Source organism: Xenopus laevis, chromosome 2L, assembly GCF_017654675.1.
Source record: "Xenopus laevis strain J_2021 chromosome 2L, Xenopus_laevis_v10.1, whole genome shotgun sequence".
Taxonomy (NCBI): domain Eukaryota; kingdom Metazoa; phylum Chordata; class Amphibia; order Anura; family Pipidae; genus Xenopus; species Xenopus laevis.
In genome coordinates, this window is record NC_054373.1 from 2,868,620 (window position 1) to 2,889,914 (window position 21,295).

Consider the following 21,295-nt stretch of genomic DNA (forward strand, 5'->3'; position numbering starts at 1 on the left):
AGGGGTCAGTAGGGGGGTGTATAGTGCAGCTGAGGATCTAGAAGAGACATTACTCCTAATGAACAAGCTGAGACTGAGCCTCACTGACTCGCACCTCCACTACAATCCCTCCCACCTACACACTCATGTCTCCCCTTTTGTCTTTTTCACAGATGTCCAACAATTTACTTGTGTGAAATTAATAAAATTTGAGAATTGAAATCCGTGTGTTTGTGTCTGTTTTGTACAGTTATTTATTGTCTCTTACAGGAAAATAAATATATAATCATTTAATAGCAAGTATGTAACAATTGTGATTTATAGATCTGCACTGAGAGCAGAAAATTGTATTCCTGTTGTAGGGCTTTTCCCAGATTCTGTAAATGTGTGGGTATGTCCCGCAGCCTCATGCCTTTATATGGTCACAGAACAACCCCTCAGTGACTTCTAATATCCTTATCATTTACAGTAGGGGGTACATTATCCCTTATAATACATGAGTGATACTCAGAGTTCCCTGTATAACTCAGCCTGCAGCCTTGTGTCTTTATATGGTCACAGAACAACCCCTCAGTGACTTCTAATATCCTTATCATTTACAGTAGGGGGTACATTATCCCTTATAATACATGAGTGATACTCAGAGTTCCCTGTATAACTCAGCCTGCAGCCTTGTGTCTTTATATGGTCACAGAACAACCCCTCAGTGACTTCTAATATCCTTATCATTTACAGTAGGGGGTACATTATCCCTTGTAATACATGAGTGATACTCAGAGTTCCCTGTATAAGTTAACCTGCAGCCTTGTGCCTTTATATGGTCACAGAACAACCCCTCAGTGACTTCTAATATCCTTATCATTTACAGTAGGGGGTACATTATCCCTTATAATACATGAGTGATACTCTTATATACGGTATATACACATATATATTTGGTCACAGACTCCGTCTCCAGTAGAATTGCACATAAACTGCTTCTCTTCATGGTGTCAGGCAATAGAGTGAAACACACAGTTTCCATATTAAATCCAGTAAAACTCATGTAAGGGAGTCAGTTAGGCCAGTTAGGAGGAGATTGCAATAGTCTAAATGGGATGAGATTATTTATCTAGTGAATCTGTTATGACTTTATATGAGATGTGGCTACTGAGACTCCCATGCTCCAGAACCAGGCAGAAGTCAGGAGCAGCAGTGCAGCTGGGGGCCACAGGTTGAAGATCCATTGGGACCCAGAGTTACCGAACTAAACGGCTGCAGGTTCCAAGGCAGCAGCATCTGAACTGCTATATCCTCTATGCTGAGTGTACCCCACCTGTCCCTGGACTCTCTGCGTAAACACCTGGGACCCCCCAATATATATACACACACACAAAAAACGAAATGAATGAAGCATAGAAGATGCTACTGGATTAGACAGAAATCCATCCCGTCCCATTACACATGGCAGTTTATTTTGGGGGACAGAAATATAAAAATGAAAGGGGGAATTAGCCTTTACATGCACTGCTAGTGTCACGTAGATAGTGACATTCGATTGGTCTTTGACTCTGGGTTGGGAAGGATTTGCCTTTCTGTTGTGTCTCTCTGCAGTGTGACAGTTAAACTGCTCTCTGCTCTCTAAGGGCACTGCCCCCGGCACTTCATTTAATATGGGGCTGTATTTATATTGTCACATGTTATCACTTATCAGTCAGTGGCCCCAGCAGCAAAATAGCAGTTTCGGTGGGAAACTGAGGAGCCACATATCCCATAATCCCTTTCACATGTCCCAGAATCCCTCTCTCTGGTTTACACTACAACATGTAACGGTCACATGACTGCCTGAGACTTTGTGACATCAGAGGTTGATGATGTCATAATGGCAGCAGATGTGGTTTAAGCTTTGCAGTTGATTATTCACTTCAGATCTTGCGACTGACTGAGGTGAGTGGGGGTTCAGCTGATCTGGGGCTCAAAATTCATGCTTTTTATTCATAAAAATGACACCGAGGCATACAAATGATTTCGTTTAATCTACTATTAGGGGCCTATTTACTATAGGTGGGTAAAACATGGGAAACTACTAATAAATCTGCCTCCAGTGTCGGACTGGCCCACCTGGATACCAGGAAAACTCCCGGTGGGCCTATTTCATGGTCATTCCCTATTTCTTCATGGGAAACAATATTAGAATATAGAAAGTAGATATAAAAGACTAGGAAAATAAAAAGGTTGAGTGAGGAGAGGAGGAATAATGGTTTGGAAAGCGGACCCACGGTCTAAGGCTTGTTTAGGTTTTGTGGTGGGCCCAGTCCGACACTGTCTGCCTCAGTGGGCTCTGGCTCCGCTCACTGTTAGTAAATAAAGCCCATTTGTGCCTATTTTCGCTGTACAAGCACTAGGGATTGTAGGAACCAGGCAGTGCCACTAACTGGGCCTCCATTTCTATTGTTCTTGCAGCTTTAGCGATGAACAGGAGCAAGATCATTACTACACTGAAACGGGCGAAAGCTGCTATAGCCAAACCCTTTCATCATCTACTTCATCCCAAAAAGTCCAACCAGTTTCCTGGATCAGATGCCAAAGATTCAGATGTAGAGAAGAGCCACCATTGCTGTTTCCCACCACTGAGCATCTTCAGGAAGAAGAAGAAGGAGGAAGAGGCCCAAGTATCCTATGTGGGTACAGAAGGGGCAGAGCCAGAGAACCCAACTGAGGAAATGACCGTTGGAGATTCAGTGACAGACAAGGGAGCGTCAGACTCGTCGGAAGAGAAACGGCTCCCTGGGCTCAAGCTGACGGCGCGTCAGAAACGAATCCTTCAGGGCTGTGATTGGCTGGAGGATGACGTTATAGACGCGGCACAGGCAATGCTGAAAAGGCAGTTTGGAGCCGACGGCCTCCAATCCGTCATTGAGGCCCAATGGCAGGTTGTACCTGTGTGTGGCCCAGCTGTACAGATCCACTTTGATAGCGATCGGAACCACTGGTTGGCATCTTGTTTCAGATCCGATAGAGTGGAGATCATGGACAGCTTAAAATCCTCCAAACTCAGCAATTCCATGAAGAGACAAATCCTGGAATACTATGGGGAAGTGGCCCCAGATCCTCTGGGAAGCCTGATACAACTAAAGGTGCACCAGCAACCCAATGGCAATGACTGTGGGGTATATGCCATAGCCAATGTGTGCGAATTACTGGCAAACGGAGGCCCCACTGGCTGCAGGTATGATGAGAAGAGAATGAGGCAGCACCTCGTTGAATGCCTGGAGAGGGGAGAGATCACCCCATTCCCCAAAAAGGCTCAACGCTCCTCACAGAGTGTAACAAAGAGACAGAAGAGAGACAAAGAGAGTAATGCTAAATGCAGTGAGGTCCAGGCAAAGGCCCCAACAGATACAAGTGTGGCCCCTACACACAGTAATGTGACCTTACAGTGGCTCCTCATTGAGTGTGAGTGTGAGCTGATACTGCACCTCTCATGTAATGCGGTGTACTTGCATATATGCACCCCTATTGCTCTAGTGCAACTATCCTTCAGCCTCCTCCTTCCTCTACTCAACTGAAGCTGAATGGATCAAAACCTGCAGAGCTAACGGTATCACAAACTGGATCCACAGCAGAACATCACTGTGAGATCCAATCATTCCAAGTGCACATCATCCAGAGAAAGAAACGATAATCTAACATGGAGTATAGAGTGAAACTACAATTCTACCGTGCCAACCCTTTCTCTGGACCATCTGACCAGCACTGTGACCTTACCGGTCATCATGGACAGGTGAGTGACATTTATTCACAGCACAGGCCATAAGAACTTCTCTTTGGGAGGGTCTCTAATCCGGCTCAGGCTCACGTGCTGCTGTACGGTGCATGTGGTGGGAATGTTCCGCCCGAGCAATAGTGTCCCATTAAACAGGTACTAACTGGATGCTGCTTTTCATTGCAGATTCCTCAGCTCGGAACCAGCGGCTTGGACCAGCATCCTGCAAAAGAAACATTCCAATAGGAAATGCTGGTGCCAAAAGGAATTCTGCAGGAGCTGTGGAAGAAGATTTTGGGTGGGGGGCTGGGGGAGAAGATTCTGTACAAAACTTTTATTGACTCCCCGACTCCCCACCAGTGAGCATCAACTTCTGAAACCGGGGGGCTACAGACCCCTTGCCCCCCCCCCCCACAGTTCCAATGTGCATGGAATTCTTCTGTTATATTATACCCTTTCCTTTTTCCCTATAAAAATAATTGTATTTGTATAAATGTTTAATAATAATAAAAAATATAATAATGTGACTATGAGGCTTTGTTGACTTTTTATGGCTGTAGAACATGTGAAAGGGAACAAAGGAGCAGGACTGGATGGGATTCACTCCAGGGTAATAAAAGAGCTCAGCCAATCAAACAAGGTTACGCAGAGGGGTCAAGACAAGGGTTAGATATTAGGGACGAATTAACACTTTTAATAATTTGGAATTATTGGCATCTAAATCTTGGAATGAGTTTATAGAAACTGAAGTCCATGGGGGGTTAGTGGATGAGGAGGTTTCTCTATATTCTACATTTACAAATAAATCCCAAAAATATCCGTCTCTGGGTGAGATACAAGTTGTGCATCAGTTTGTGAAAGTGATTGAAATAAAACCTCCTTTGTAGGATCACAGGGTGATAACTTAACTGCTGGGGAGAGGAAGGCCCTTCAACATCTACAGAACATGGACCAATTGGTGATGAAGTCCTCCGACAAGGGGGCAAAGTGGTATTAATGGGCCTAGAATATTATATATGGGAGGCTGAGACACAGCTCAAAGACCCCTCCCAATATATGAAACTTGATGGTAATCCTTTACAACAGTAACAATGTAGGTTAAAGACCATTTTACATGAGGCGTTGGCCGTGGGTGTAATTAACAAACAAGAGCATGAATACTTCTGTGTTGAACACCCAACTATATTATGTTTTTATCATAAACCAAAAATCCACAAAAGACTCCCCAGATGGAGGGTGGGGGACCCACAGAAAAAGTCGAGAGTTGCAATAAATAGATTTATGTGAAGGACACATTGGAAGTTGGTTGGGAGGGAAGTGGGAGATGATCTCCTTTTGGGGGCATTGGGCTTTGCGTTCTTTCATTGATCCCCTATGAGGTGGGTTTGAGAGCAGTGGAGACCTATTTAGATATGAGGGGTAACAAGTTCAGAGACAATACAAGATTTGCTTTGATACTTTTGGAGTTTGTGCTCAGCAACAATTTTTCAAATTTGGAGATAAGTTCTACCTCCAGTGTGAGGCACACGGACATGGGGGTGGCCTGTGCGCCTGTGTATACCTGCCTCCATCTGGGTCGAGATGTAAGAGGTCTAACTTGGATGTCAGGTGGCCCCCAGGGGTGGGGGTGCTGTACTCTGGTACATGGACAATGTGCTGTGGAGCAGTTCCCCTGACTAATTGGCAGCCTTTGTGGAAGAGCTTAACCAGAACATCAGATTATTGTACACGAGACATGGAGATGAAACACAAAAAAGATCCACCGCACACCTGTTATCTCAAGCACTAGACTGGTGGTGCTGACCTGGTTTGGTCCCTGATGAAGGGAGGACATGCCCCCAAAATGTTGATACTGGGGTAAGCTCCCCATCTGCATAATTTACAGAAAGCAGCCCTGGGGCCTGGTCAAGACTTTCATTGAGAGGAATATGTGGAGTGGCCTGGAGGATTACTTCAAGCAGATGGGTCAGTCCTCTTACCCCTGAATAAACTCGTATCCCTGTGCCCATCCTTTATATACCCTACTCTCCTCCCTCCTGTGTCATACTCTCTGACAGGTCTCATTAGTAGGAATGTCTGAATGTTGTGCCTGTGCCCATAGGAATAAGCGCTTGCAGCAATAATTTGAATTTTTGAGGTTTATAATAAATTAAACTGTTGTTGTTATAGTTTCCATTATCTTTAATATTTCTAATTATTTACTGAATACAGACCATAGTCCTGTTCTAGACAAAGATACTGTTTAATGATATTGATATTGCTTAATTAACTTACTTGCCACTTGGTATTGTGCTATAATGAGATCAGTAATGGGGGCCCTGTCCTGAGCCCTGGGGGAGCGGATTTGCTTGATGCCAGTCAGTGAGTGTAGCAGTGGGGTTCAAGTGCAGGGAAGCCACCTCAGATGCCATTGTTCATGGATGGGAAACTTCATTCCTGCAGAGTCTGATCTAATGATGGAAGAAAACAGTTCAGGTTCCTCATTAGCCGAGGCTGGAAAATCCATGAGGAGAAGGAGAAGGAATCAGAACCGCAGCCTGGGGGAGAACCTTCCCAAACATGGCAGCCAACATGATCCAACACACATGGGACTAGATATGAGGAGTGATCAAACAGGTGCGCCAACTGCTGGGAATCTACTGGGTATTCATTGGGTACTGAGATATTAAATCTGTGTCTCGCCAGCTCCTTCACTCTCTTTCTCTCCTAATTTTTTTTAGGGCCACAGTGAGTCCATGATCCAATTAGGGGCTCAGAGGATTCTCAGCACTTTGTGCCGGATCTGTTTTTTGGTTGAATCCTTAATGTTAAAACAAACCCTAAGTTTAGGGCCACACAGGAGCAGAAATCCTCTGATTTGTACCATACCACAGGCAGTAGCCTCCTCTCTCTTCCGCATTGAATCAGCTTCAAGAACTGTGAGTCTCTGCATTTTGAGCCGAAATCTGACAAAGTCTATTTGCGAAGAGTCAATTCAATGTGGAAGAGAGAGGAGGCCACGTCCCGTGGTATGGCAGAAATCAGAGGATTTTGGTCAGACTGGTGGGAAAATGACCAGCAGGTGGCGCTGTTGTAACAAAATCCATTCATATTAACAGTACATGTATCCCTTAATATCTTGGAATCAAAAGAAAATAAATAATACATGTCATTTACAAAACTGCTTAGAATAGCCCCCTCATCAATTTTAAATTCACTTATTTTAAAGGTTTACTTATCCTTTAAAGTCATGTGTCTACAAGGTACCAGATATCTGACTTGGATTTGGTTCGGTATTTGGCTAAAGATTTTGTGAGGAATTTGATATTTGCGGATTTGATAAACCCCTAATTTAAGGGTTACCTTAACATTTATTGCACTGCACTTTAGACCTATGGATTCTGTTTGCTAGACAATTTTCTAAGGAATTTGGAGCTAATTGATTGATACATAAGGTATTCATTTTTGCACTTTACATTATAATTAATGAATTTATCCTACAAGCATATTGAGTAATTGATTTAATATTTATTAAAATACTTAAGCATCTATTTTATTAATTCATTGAACTCATTGGATTATTTATTGGATTAATAAATCAGCCGCAAGGAGCAGACCTATTAGATCTAATACCTTGGTGGGGGGCGTGGCCAACGCTGAAAGAAAATGGTCGCACAGTGAAGAGCTCTGCTCTCTAAGTGGCAGACTGACAGCCTATTATTGCGACAACATGGGGAAATCTCAAGGGACCAAGCCGACTAAAGACAGCGGGAAAACCCCGAAACACACATCCTATCTCTGTTTTATAAGAAAAAGCGCGATGCCGCGCAAGCCAAGATGGTGCCCGACAGGGCCGAAGACCATGAGGACGCAGCATTGCAAGTGTTATATTCCTCCATGTCCCTTCATACTTACTAACCTCCCCCCCACAGTGGTACACCCCAAGCACAGGCGGTTCAGACCCAATTGCATTTAAAGTTGTAACAGAAAATAATTGTTTATTTGCATTTAAATGTATATTAAGTTATATGTGTTATGGTTCTTCTCCCATCCCCCTATCCAATGGAAGCAGGTCATAATGAGTGAATATCAGATTACACCGTACAAACCATATCACTATGGGACGTAATATTTCTTTAACAATATGGTCCCAAAACGTTATCGGGCTAAACAACCCTAAGGAACGTGCACAGATCATTAGCAACTGCAAACTACTCTACTTATTCCAAATGATTCCCATTAAACTCCCGAAACTATTCTTTAATAACATCAGAAAGGAATTCTCATGTTTCCTATGGGCACAAAAACACCCAAGAATAAGTTACAGACAACTAATAAAACAAAAAATTGACGGTGGCCTGGCTCTTCAATGCCCAGAACAATATTATATCGCTACTCACCTGCACAGGATTTGGCTCTGGAAGAGGGATTCAGTCGCTAAAATGAGGAAAGAAATTGAACAACATGAAGTACAAGGCAGTTTACAAACATTATGCATATAAATGACATGGACTTACCTCCACAGCTCAAAAAACATCCCACAATAGGTGCCACACTACAGATCTGGAACCAACTGCAAGAAGAAACAGAGATATCACCATTCCCGTCACCAGAATTGGAACTGCTAAACAACCCAGGCTTCCCACCCACGAAATTGGATTATTGGATAGATGGGAAACAATTAACAATGAACCCACAAAATTGTTCCAATTCATAAAGAATGGGGAGATCATATCTCTGAACAATGTAATCGAGCAATGGGGACTCCATCCCAGAAATCAATGGAATTATATGCAAATAACCAACTACCTGAAATCTATGGGAATAATACAGAAAATATGACCACCGACTACATGGGAAATATAATTACAGCAACCTGACATACAACACCCAGTAGCACAATTCTACAAGAAGTTGATTAAAGGGATACAGGATGAAAAATCACCTTTTATGAGACAATGGGAACAAGAACTCAATATAGAACTACAATATGAAACCTGGAGAAAAATAATGGAGACAACACACAAGGGGACAAAGTCAAGGAGAACACAGGGAGCCAACTACAAACTGATAAGCAGATGGCATAGGACACCACAATACTTACATAAAATATATGAAACTATATCAGCGAAATGCTGGAGATGTAACGAATTGGAAGGCTCATTCAGTCACATCTGCTTCTCCTGTGCAAAAATAAGAGACTACTGGAAAGAAGTATTTGTCACAATTAAAGACTTAAGACCTAAGACACTCACTAACTGTATAGAGATGTCACTATTCAATCTGGATAAGAATGAAAACAAGGGGATAAAGGATAAGATCCCTATAGATATGCTACAAGCAGCGAGAATGGCAATCCCAAAATACTGGAGGAGCCAGGACACGACCCAATAAAGTTGACTGGATAAGAGAAATGGAAAATACTAAAGTGATGGAAGAATTAACTGCAATTAAGAATGGGGCAACCAAAACATTCAGAAAGACTTGGACAGACTGGACACAGTATATCGACTCCAACCAAAGAAGAGAACCATGAAAACGAACTTACATGGACACATAAGCAACATTACAATCCGACAAAGGGAAAGTAAATTAAAATAAAACTCAAGACCTGCTTCCATAACTCCTTATACAACTTCTCTCTCAACCTCTCCATAACCTCCCCCATACCCCCCCCTCCGTAACTCCCCTCTATACCTATATGTTAACCCCCATCTTTATCTTCCCATATATTTCTAACAATAATCAATGCTCAGTTGTAATGATTGATTAACACCAAGCAGACATAAAAGTGATGAACCCACGATTTTACTCAGAAATAAACAGAGTTAGAATGAAACGTGGTAGTAATGTAATGAGAGATAGTGACAATGTGGCAGATAATGTGTATGTAATATTCACATGACCTATGTTCTTATTTTCCCCTTTTCCTTCTGTTCCCCCGGTTAATATGAAAAGCAAAATAAAGACAAAAAAAAAGATCTAATACGTTGGTGTTGCAGTTTTCATTAGTTACCAATCTCCTAAATCTGTATGTTCTGTCTGATAGGTGGAGAGGAATTAAAGGTTTCCGAGTGACCAATTCTCTTTAAACTAGTTTTATACAGGGGACTTTTCTCTCTATAGAAAGTTTCTCTTTAATACATTTACACTGACTTGGGTCAGACCTCTGCTTTAACTAAGTGGACATAATTATAAGTAGATAATCAAGGGCCCTGCTCCTTGTTTTTTCATAACCTTCTTAAACAAAGGGATGAGACTTAGGCCTGAACAGCAGTTCAGAGGATTTGCCCTTTGCATTGATCATCCAAAAGCATCTCTGCCCATAACGTTTAGTCTATCAGATCACATCACAGCACTTGCCCTGCCTCCGTTTTTAAGTAAGACCTATTTGGCCATGGGAAAGAGAACAACCCAAGATCAGGAAGTGCAGATAATCAGAGCTCTGTACCTGCAGAAGTAGTGCCCGTCTCGCTGGTTTATAATATATTGTTGTGATTTTTACATATTCTCCCTAAATCTTGCAGCATCCAGCCCGATGGGATTGCTGGAGCGGATCAGCCCTACAAAGAAAAGGTATTCGGACCAGGGTTAAGGGGACTTCTACAGGACTCCATTTCCACCATTGAGCAGGTAATGGTGATACATGAATAGTCAATATTATTTGGCCCCTGGGCTAACAATCAGAATTCATGGTGGCCTGTTAAAATGGATTAAGGGCCAGATTTGGCACCTTCTTATTGGTCGATGTATGACCAGCTTTGTTCTTCGATTGGCTGAAGGTAGGTTGAGTCCTACGGACATTTAAACAGTTTTTTCTTTATTTCAGCTGAAGAATTCTCTGCTCCTGTTATTCATATGACTATCCAGCCCTCAGTACATATCCCGCCCCACAGCTAACAGGACAGGCAGGGACTGGCAGTTAAAGGGTAACTATACAGCGAGTGCCAGCTCTGAGCCAAATATCCAGCACTTGTATTGCACCACAATTAGGGAGACGCTTTCCCCACACCCACCTTATTCATCTAAACCCAGAATGTACTGTATAGCACTGGCAGAGCCAAGGGCAGGTATGGGATCTGTTATCCAGAAAGCCCTGAAATGCACCAGTGTTATTTCCCATAGAGTTCTATTTAACCCATTTATTTCTGAGACAAAACCTTGTAACCAATGGGAGCGGAGCTGCAGAACTCCATGTTGGTGGCACAACAGTCCCATTGGGTTTTTCTGATGTTTAGAAGCCTTAAAGTACAGTGACCCAAATTATGGAAAGATCCGTTCCCAGAAAATCTATAGGTGAATAGTGAGTGAGGGGTCAGTAGGGGGGTGTATAGTGCAGCTGAGGATCTAGAAGAGACATTACTCCTAATGAACAAGCTGAGACTGAGCCTCACTGACTCGCACCTCCACTACAATCCCTCCCACCTACACACTCATGTCTCCCCTTTTGTCTTTTTCACAGATGTCCAACAATTTACTTGTGTGAAATTAATAAAATTTGAGAATTGAAATCTGTGTGTTTGTGTCTGTTTTGTACAGTTATTTATTGTCTCTTACAGGAAAATAAATATATAATCATTTAATAGCAAGTATGTAACAATTGTGATTTATAGATCTGCACTGAGAGCAGAAAATTGTATTCCTGTTGTAGGGCTTTTCCCAGATTCTGTAAATGTGTGGGTATGTCCCGCAGCCTCATGCCTTTATATGGTCACAGAACAACCCCTCAGTGACTTCTAATATCCTTATCATTTACAGTAGGGGGTACATTATCCCTTATAATACATGAGTGATACTCAGAGTTCCCTGTATAACTCAGCCTGCAGCCTTGTGCCTTTATATGGTCACAGAACAACCCCTCAGTGACTTCTAATATCCTTATCATTTACAGTAGGGGGTACATTATCCCTTATAATACATGAGTGATACTCTTATATATGGTATATACACATATATATTTGGTCACAGACTCCGTCTCCAGTAGAATTGCACATAAACTGCTTCTCTTCATGGTGCCAGGCAATAGAGTGAAACACACAGTTTCCATATTAAATCCAGTAAAACTCATGTAAGGGAGTCAGTTAGGCCAGTTGGGAGGAGATTGCAATAGTCTAAATGGGATGAGATTATTTATCTAGTGAATCTGTTATGACTTTATATGAGATGTGGCTACTGAGACTCCCATGCTCCAGAACCAGGCAGAAGTCAGGAGCAGCAGTGCAGCTGGGGGCCACAGGTTGAAGATCCATTGGGACCCAGAGTTACCGAACTAAACGGCTGCAGGTTCCAAGGCAGCAGCATCTGAACTGCTATATCCTCTATGCTGAGTGTACCCCACCTGTCCCTGGACTCTCTGCGTAAAGACCTGGGACCCCCCAATATATATACACACAAAAAACGAAATGAATGAAGCATAGAAGATGCTACTGGATTAGACAGAAATCCATCCCGTCCCATTACACATGGCAGTTTATTTTGGGGGACAGAAATATAAAAATGAAAGGGGGAATTAGCCTTTACATGCACTGTTAGTGTCACGTAGATAGTGACATTCGATTGGTCTTTGACTCTGGGTTGGGAAGGATTTGCCTTTCTGTTGTGTCTCTCTGCAGTGTGACAGTTAAACTGCTCTCTGCTCTCTAAGGGCACTGCCCCGGCACTTCATTTAATATGGGGCTGTATTTATATTGTCACATGTTATCACTTATCAGTCAGTGGCCCCAGCAGCAAAATAGCAGTTTCGGTGGGAAACTGAGGAGCCACATATCCCATAATCCCTTTCACATGTCCCAGAATCCCTCTCTCTGGTTTACACTACAACATGTAACGGTCACATGACTGCCTGAGACTTTGTGACATCAGAGGTTGATGATGTCATAATGGCAGCAGATGTGGTTTAAGCTTTGCAGTTGATTATTCACTTCAGATCTTGCGACTGACTGAGGTGAGTGGGGGTTCAGCTGATCTGGGGCTCAAAATTCATGCTTTTTATTCATAAAAATGACACCGAGGCATACAAATGATTTTTTTTAATCTTCTATTAGGGGCCTATTTACTATAGGTGGGTAAAACATGGGAAACTACTAATAAATCTGCCTCCAGTGTCGGACTGGCCCACCTGGATACCAGGAAAACTCCCGGTGGGCCCAGGTGTCAGTGGCCTCTTGTTTCTAACCATTTGGCCTATTTCATGGTCATTCCCTATTTCTTCATGGGAAACAATATTAGAATATAGAAAGTAGATATAAAAGACAAGGAAAATAAAAAGGTTGAGTGAGGAGAGGAGGAATAATGGTTTGGAAAGCGGACCCACGGTCTAAGGCTTGTTTAGGTTTTGTGGTGGGCCCAGTCCGACACTGTCTGCCTCAGTGGGCTCTGGCTCCGCTCACTGTTAGTAAATAAGGCCCATTTGTGCCTATTTTCGCTGTACAAGCACTAGGGATTGTAGGAACCAGGCAGTGGCACTAACTGGGCCTCCATTTCTATTGTTCTTGCAGCTTTAGCGATGAACAGGAGCAAGATCATTACTACACTGAAACGGGCGAAAGCTGCTATAGCCAAACCCTTTCATCATCTACTTCATCCCAAAAAGTCCAACCAGTTTCCTGGATCAGATGCCAAAGATCCAGATGTAGAGAAGAGCCACCATTGCTGCTTCCCACCACTGAGCATCTTCAGGAAGAAGAAGAAGGAAGAGGCCCAAGTATCCTATGTGGGTACAGAAGGGGCAGAGCCAGAGAACCCAACTGAGGAAATGACCGTTGGAGATTCAGTGACAGACAAGGGAGCGTCAGACTCGTCGGAAGAGAAACGGCTCCCTGGGCTCAAGCTGACGGCGCGTCAGAAACGAATCCTTCAGGGCTGTGATTGGCTGGAGGATGACGTTATAGACGCGGCACAGGCAATGCTGAAAAGGCAGTTTGGAGCCGACGGCCTCCAATCCGTCATTGAGGCCCAATGGCAGGTTGTACCTGTGTGTGGCCCAGCTGTACAGATCCACTTTGATAGCGATCGGAACCACTGGTTGGCATCTTGTTTCAGATCCGATAGAGTGGAGATCATGGACAGCTTAAAATCCTCCAAACTCAGCAATTCCATGAAGAGACAAATCCTGGAATACTATGGGGAAGTGGCCCCAGATCCTCTGGGAAGCCTGATACAACTAAAGGTGCACCAGCAACCCAATGGCAATGACTGTGGGGTATATGCCATAGCCAATGTGTGCGAATTACTGGCAAACGGAGGCCCCACTGGCTGCAGGTATGATGAGAAGAGAATGAGGCAGCACCTCATTGAATGCCTGGAGAGGGGAGAGATCACCCCATTCCCCAAAAAGGCTCAACGCTCCTCACAGAGTGTAACAAAGAGACAGAAGAGAGACAAAGAGAGTAATGCTCAATGCAGTAAGGTCCAGGCAAAGGCCCCAACAGATACAAGTGTGGCCCCTACACACAGTAATGTGACCTTACAGTGGCTCCTCATTGAGTGTGAGTGTGAGCTGATACTGCACCTCTCATGTTATGCGGTGTACTTGCATATATGCACCCCTATTGCTCTAGTGCAACTATCCTTCAGCCTCCTCCTTCCTCTACTCAACTGAAGCTGAATGGATCAAAACCTGCAGAGCTAACGGTATCACAAACTGGATCCACAGCAGAACATCACTGTGAGATCCAATCATTCCAAGTGCACATCATCCAGAGAAAGAAACGATAATCTAACATGGAGTATAGAGTGAAACTACAATTCTACCGTGCCAACCCTTTCTCTGGACCAGCTGACCAGCACTGTGACCTTACCGGTCATCATGGACAGGTGAGTGACATTTATTCACAGCACAGGCCATAAGAACTTCTCTTTGGGAGGATTTCTACACCGGTTTGTCTGATTAACTTTGGGGATTCTGTACTACAACACTTAGCATACTCTAGCACAGTGATCCCCAACCAGTAGCTCGTGAGCAAAATGTTGCTCTCCAACCCCTTGGATGTTGCTCCCAGTGGCCTCAAACCAAGCACCTATTTGTCAATTACTGACTTGGAGGCACGTTTTTGTTGCATAAAAATCCCATATTCTGCCAAACAGAGCCTCAAGTAGGTTGACAGTCCTCCTAGGGGCTACCAGATGGCCAATCACAGCACTTATTTGGTACCCCAAGAACATTTTTCATGCTAGTGTTCCTCCCCAACTCCTTTAACATGTGAATGTTGCTCACCGGTTCAAAGGGTTGGGGATCTCTGCTCTAGCATTAGACTATAAGGAATGTCAGAGGGTGCTGGGAGTTACAGTGACAAGCCGGGGCACAAGGCACACTGCTCTTTGGGTGGGGACTGTACAGAGGCCAATACTGTATAGACCCGGCAGGCTCACGTGCTGCTGTACGGTGCATGTGGTGGGAATGTTCCGCCCGAGCAATAGTGTCCCATTAAACAGGTACTAACTGGATGCTGCTTTTCATTGCAGATTCCTCAGCTCGGAACCAGCGGCTTGGACCAGCATCCTGCAAAAGAAACATTCCAATAGGAAATGCTGGTGCCAAAAGGAATTCTGCAGGAGCTGTGGAAGAAGATTTTGGGTGGGGGGCTGGGGGAGAAGATTCTGTACAAAACTTTTCTTGCCTCCCCGACTCCCCACCAGTGAGCATCAACTTCTGAAACCGGGGGGCTACAGAATTCTTTTTTTAAAATTTTACCCTTTCCTTTTTCCCTGTAAAAATAATTGTATTTATATAAATGTTTAATGATAATAAAAAATATAATAATGTGACTATGAGGCTTTGTTGACTTTTTATGGCTGTAGAACATGTGAAAGGGAACAAAGGAGCAGGACTGGATGGGATTCACTCCAGGGTAATAAAAGATCTCAGCCAATCAAACAAGGTTACGCAGAGGGGTCAAGATAAGGGTTAGATTTTAGGAAGAATTAACACTTTTAATAATTTGGAATTATTGGCATCTAAATTTTGGAATGAGTTTATAGAAACTGAAGTCCATGGGGGGTTAGTGGATGAGGAGGTTTCCCTATATTCTACATCTACAAATAAATCCCAAAAATATCCGTCTCTGGGTGAGATACAAGTTGTGTATCAGTTTGTGAAAGTGATTGAAGTAAAACCTCCTTTGTAGGATCACAGGGTGATAACTTAACTGCTGGGGAGAGGAAGGCCCTTAAACATCTACAGAACATGGACCAATTGGTGATGAAGTCCTCCGACAAGGGGGCAAAGTGGTATTAATGGGCCTAGAATATTATATATGGGAGGCTGAGACACAGCTCAAAGACCCCTCCCAATATATGAAACTTGATGGTAATCCTTTACAACAGTAACAATGTAGGTTAAAGACCATTTAACATGAGGCGTTGGCCGTGGGTGTAATTAACAAACAAGAGCATGAATACTTCTGTGTTGAACACCCAACTATATTGTGTTTTTATCATAAACCAAAAATCCACAAAAGACTCCACAGATGGAGGGTGGGGGACCCACCGAAAGAGTCGAGAGTTGTAATAAATAGATTTTGTCTTGGCACCAATGGTTGAAACACTCCCGTCTTATGTGAAGGACACATTGGAAGTCCTTAGGAAGTTGGTTGGGAGGGAAGTGGGAGATGATGTCCTTTTGGGGGCATTGGGCTTTGCGTTCTTTCATTGATCCCCCATGAGGTGCGATTGAGAGCAGTGGAGACCGATTTAGATATGAGGGTTAACAAGTTCAGAGACAATACAAGATTTCCTAGTTATTGGTTTACGGAAAAGGGTCGTATGTACCTCTTTTCCATTGAGGAAAACAATATATCTAAGAATGGGATACTAGAATCACTGATCTCATATGTGAACGATATGCCTTCCACTGCACAATTGCAAGATTCAATGAAGGCCTGAAAAGATGTCTCATCTCCCTCCCATATTCCCACACAATCGTCTATATAGAGATAAAATTGCACAATGTGGGATCTGAAGAGGTTTATGTCCCCAAAGACGTGGCGCCGCTCCCACCACCCCATGAAGAGATTGGCATAGGTGGGGGTGAAGGATGCCCCCATCGCGGCACCACGTTTTTGGAGAAAAAAACCACCATTAAAATAAAAATAATTAGTATGTAGGAGATATTCTATAGATTGTAAAATAAATACATTCTGAGACTCCGAAAAACAACGTTCGTTATCTAACCAAAAGATAATGGTGTGTAAACCCAGATCATATTGTATCGATGAATACAGCGCATTCACGTCCATAGAAAACCACTTGTAAGTAGGTTTCCAAACTATATCCTTAAATTTATTAATACACATCGTTGAATCCCTCAGATATGTCGGTAATTTGACCAGCAACGGAATCAGGAGTTTGTCCGCATAGCAAAAGAGCGCACAGAGTCTACAAGCCAAGGAATGCGCCAGCAGAAGCACCAAGAGACATATTATACTGTATAAATAACTTTCCACTTAAAGAAGAAATCTTGTTAAAGGCCAGAGCGGAAAAGAAACTCACTTTTGAAAACAACAACATCAGACTATTGCAAGACTTATCATTGACAACGTTAATCAAGAGAAAACAACTCAAGCCATTAACAGATCAACTGAAGTCCAAAGGTATACAATTTAGATGGGGCTATCCCTTCAGCCTAACGGCAAACAAAGATGGAGTTCAAGCGATACTTCGGCTGCCAGCTGATCTGAAGGAGTTTATGAGAAAGTTCCAACTAGACAAAGTCACCATCATGGTGTACGGAACTTACCCTGGTGGTCTAGCAGCAGCGGGGTCCACGCCATGTCTGTGGAGAAGAAAAGCTCCATTTGGGTAGATTCACTCAAAAAACTTACTACCTGTAGTTTTATCCTGGCCTGGGGGTTCAGTTACAGTTTCGGCCTTGGTGGATTCTGGGGCTGGGGGAAATTTTTTTAGATGCTGCCTTCGCAGAAAGGTATAATATTCCCCTTATTCCCCTCACACCTCCTATGAGGATTTCTGCTATTGATAAAAGCCCACTGGGGTCAGGTTTGGTAACCCAAAAATCCAAGGCATTATCTATGTGTGTGAACAATATGCATTGTGAAAAATTAGCTTTTCACGTTCTCGATGGTTCCTCGTCTCCGTTAATTTTGGGGTTACCATGGCTACAGGTACACAACCCCCACATTGATTGGGTAACTGGGGAGGTTATTCAGTGGGGTTCCAAGTGCCAAGATTCATGTCTAGCTTCCACTCTAATGGTAGCAGTTACTTCCTTAGAGAGACTCCCTTCTGTTGAGCATAGCTCTAAGTCTCGTTCTGGGGTACGTAGTTCCCTATCGGCAGTTACATCCACTCAAAAAAGAGCAGTAGATAAGTCCCATAGGGAAGTACCCAAATTTCAGGTTGTGGACTTGGTTTGGTTATCCACAGGGAATATTAAGCTTAGAATTCCAGCTCTTAAGCAGGGGCCCAATGTTATAGGTCCATACCCTATTGTGGAAATCGTGAACCCAACCTCTGTCCGCCTTGAGTTACCTGAGATAATTTTGTTATCTAACCTGTTTTATGTTTCTGTGTTAAAACCAGCCATACAGGTCCACCAACAATCAAGTCCTCATCCTGTGTTGGTGAAAAGTCTGGTCAAGTCTGATGCCAGGGTGGACTACCGTAGGAGACAATCCCATCCCAGGTCTCCTGGTAAGCTTGAGGGTCCGGTGGCCCCTCCTAGAGGAGGGGGTACTGTAAGGAATTTACCCTGGTGGTCTAGCGGCAGCGGGGTCCACGCCGTGTCCTCGGCGTGGACGCCCGTCGCGTTGCTCCCTGCTCCATGCCGGTTCCTGTCCTCTAGGGCGCGCGCGTGCATTATTTAAAGGCGCAGCCACGCCAGCGCGCAATTGCCGCAAAATTCAAACAGTTTAAAAGGGGAATTTGGTTTTCAGCAAATTGCCCATTGTTAGGTTCAATTAGCTTGTTCTTGGGTGTTTGTTCTGTGTGATTCCTGTTTGATCTACTGTGTTTGACCCTTGCCTGCCTGCTTACTACTCTGACCTCTCCAATCCTGACCTTGCCTGTCTGAAACTACGTTGTTCTCTCCAATCCTGACCTTGCCTGCTCTCCGACTATTCTACGATCTCTAATCCTGATTCTGGCCTGTCTGACTATTCTAACTGCTTGTGCTGGCCCGGCCTGCCTGTTCCTGGTGGCTTCCTATGTTCCAGCATCCTTGTAAACAGTCGTGTCCCATTGCCTGCCAGAACTTACGCCTTGCACCTCTCATTAAGTCCAGGTGGCATCTGAGTAAGCCGAGGGCTCCTCCCGAGGCCAAAGGCGGTCACTTAACTGGTGAAGTACGAGCCAAGACCAGGGTGCTTGGCATCTGTTCTGGTGTTGGGTGCCGAACGTGACAGTACAACGGGCCCATGAGACGGAAGAAAATGGAAGAAGCTCCCGCTATTCCGCAAACCACTGAAATGTTGTATTCGACCCTCCTCCAGCGCCTTGATGAACAAGAGAGAAAGCAGAACTTTATTATTCAAGGTCTGCGGTTTCTTTCCGAGAGGTTGGATGCACAGCAATCTGAGATTCCTGAGGGGTCTGTTCCGTCAGTTACTCCGGGTAATAGAGGTTTTTCCCATGACCCAAAAATCCTGGTGGCTTCCTATCTTCCAGCATCCTTGTAAACAGTTGTGCCCCATTGCCTGCCACTTGCACCTCTCGTTAAGTCCAGGTGGCATCTGAGTAAGCCGAGGGTTCCTCCTGAGGCCAAAGGCAGTCACTTAACTGGTGAAGTACGAGCCGAGACCAGGGTGCTTGGCATCTGTTCTGGTGTTGGGTGCCGACCGTGACACATGGGCTGGAACGACAAAGGAAAAGACCAACAAGAAACAACTACAGAGGCTGACAATCCATGGCAGGAGGTTCCTCTTATCCAGAAAACCCCAAAAATGACGAGAAGCCGATACCTCAAAGAGACTATACCCAATAAGAGAACGCTGAGTAAAGAATGGGCGGAGTCGTGAGTATATAATGCTTGGACAGTAAATGCTACTTATGCTTAAATTGTATGAGACTATCTCCCCAATGCTCCCACTATAGACATTTTCGAAAAGTCAGTGGGCCACAAACAATGACTGTTGTCCCTTCATACTTACTAACCTCCCCCCCACAGTGGTACACCCCAAGCACAGGCGGTTCAGACCCAATTGCATTTAAAGTTGTAACAGAAAATAATTGTTTATTTGCATTTAAATGTATATTAAGTTATATGTGTTATGGTTCTTCTCCCACCCCCCTATCCAATGGAAGCAGGTCATAATGAGTGAATATCAGATTACATCGTACAAACCATATCACTATGGGACGTAATATTTCTATAACAATATGGTCCCAAGACGTTAACGGGCTAAACAACCCTAAGGAACGTGCACAGATCATTAGCAACTGCAAAAAGCATGACGCTAAAATTGTATATCTCCAGGAAACACACGGGCCTATCGCCCAAAAACAAAGACCAGAAGATAGAAAACTATTTAGAACAACTAGAACTAACTCAGATACCAACGAAGCTGCAACAAAAACTGGAAGCACCATTATCCATAGATGAGTTAACCAAAGCAATTAAAGATTTAGCACCTAATAAGAGCCCAGGGCCAGACGGTTACAGTGCGGGTTCTATAGAGAATTCCAAAGTCATCTCACACCTATTCTTCTCCAGCATTTCAACTCAATCACAGCAGTAAAACACTTCCACAGACAAGCTCAAGAGGCTCAGATTACAAAGACCCGGCGGCTTGTGGAAGCTACAGGCCAATCTCACTGATAAACCTGGATCAAAAACTATACGCAAAAATAATAGCAAATAGACTCCAGACCATTATCCCACTGTTGATACATCCAGATCAAACAGGATTTGTGAAAGGGAGAGAGGGAAAGGATAACTTGATCAAATTAATGAACTTAATTTCATACGCTAAAAAAAAAACCACGCCAATGCTTTTGTTAACAACGGACGCGGAAAAAGCATTTGATCGAGTGGACTGGGTATTTCTCAAAGCCACGCTACAAGCGTTTGGATGTGATGATAGTACGGATAATGGCCTTATACAATGCTCCCCACGCATGCATTAAAGTGAATGAAATTCTGTCCTCGCCCTTCGAGATCTCTAATGGAACCTGTCAGGGCTGCCCCTTATCCCCGATACTGTTTGTCCTGGTGATGGAGACGTTAATAACAGCTATAAGACAGAATGAGAACATATCTGGACTTCAAGTAGATAAGCGAGAACACAAAGCAACTGCATTCGCTGATGATCTACTGTTAGTGATAACTAAGCCCGAAATCTCACTACCAAATATAATTCAAGAAGTCACATTTGGAACCGTTTCTAACTTCAAGATCAACTACTCTAAGTCAGAAGTGCTGGACATCAATATGCCACCCACAAGAGCGAAACAACTACAAGAATCGTTCCCATTTAAATGGACATCCCATGCCATAAAATACTTAGGAATCCGTCTACCATCTCAACTGGGGAAACTATATGAGCTGAACCACTTACCTCTACTAAAGAAATTTGTAATACACAGAACCAATGGCAATCCAAGACCATCTCATGGATTGGGAGAGTACACGTACTAAAG

General features: G+C 43.7%; 1 protein-coding gene across 1 annotated transcript in view; it reads left to right on the forward strand.

The window, feature by feature from the left end:
• LOC108705700 (protein Aster-C-like) overlaps nucleotides 1-21,295 on the forward strand; it is an 83,035-nt gene that overhangs the window by 48,552 nt on the left and 13,188 nt on the right. Inside the window, exon 2 of the mRNA XM_041581156.1 lies at nucleotides 6,167-6,340. Coding sequence (XP_041437090.1) covers nucleotides 6,167-6,340 — 174 coding nt within the window. The remainder of the gene's footprint in view (nucleotides 1-6,166; nucleotides 6,341-21,295) is intronic.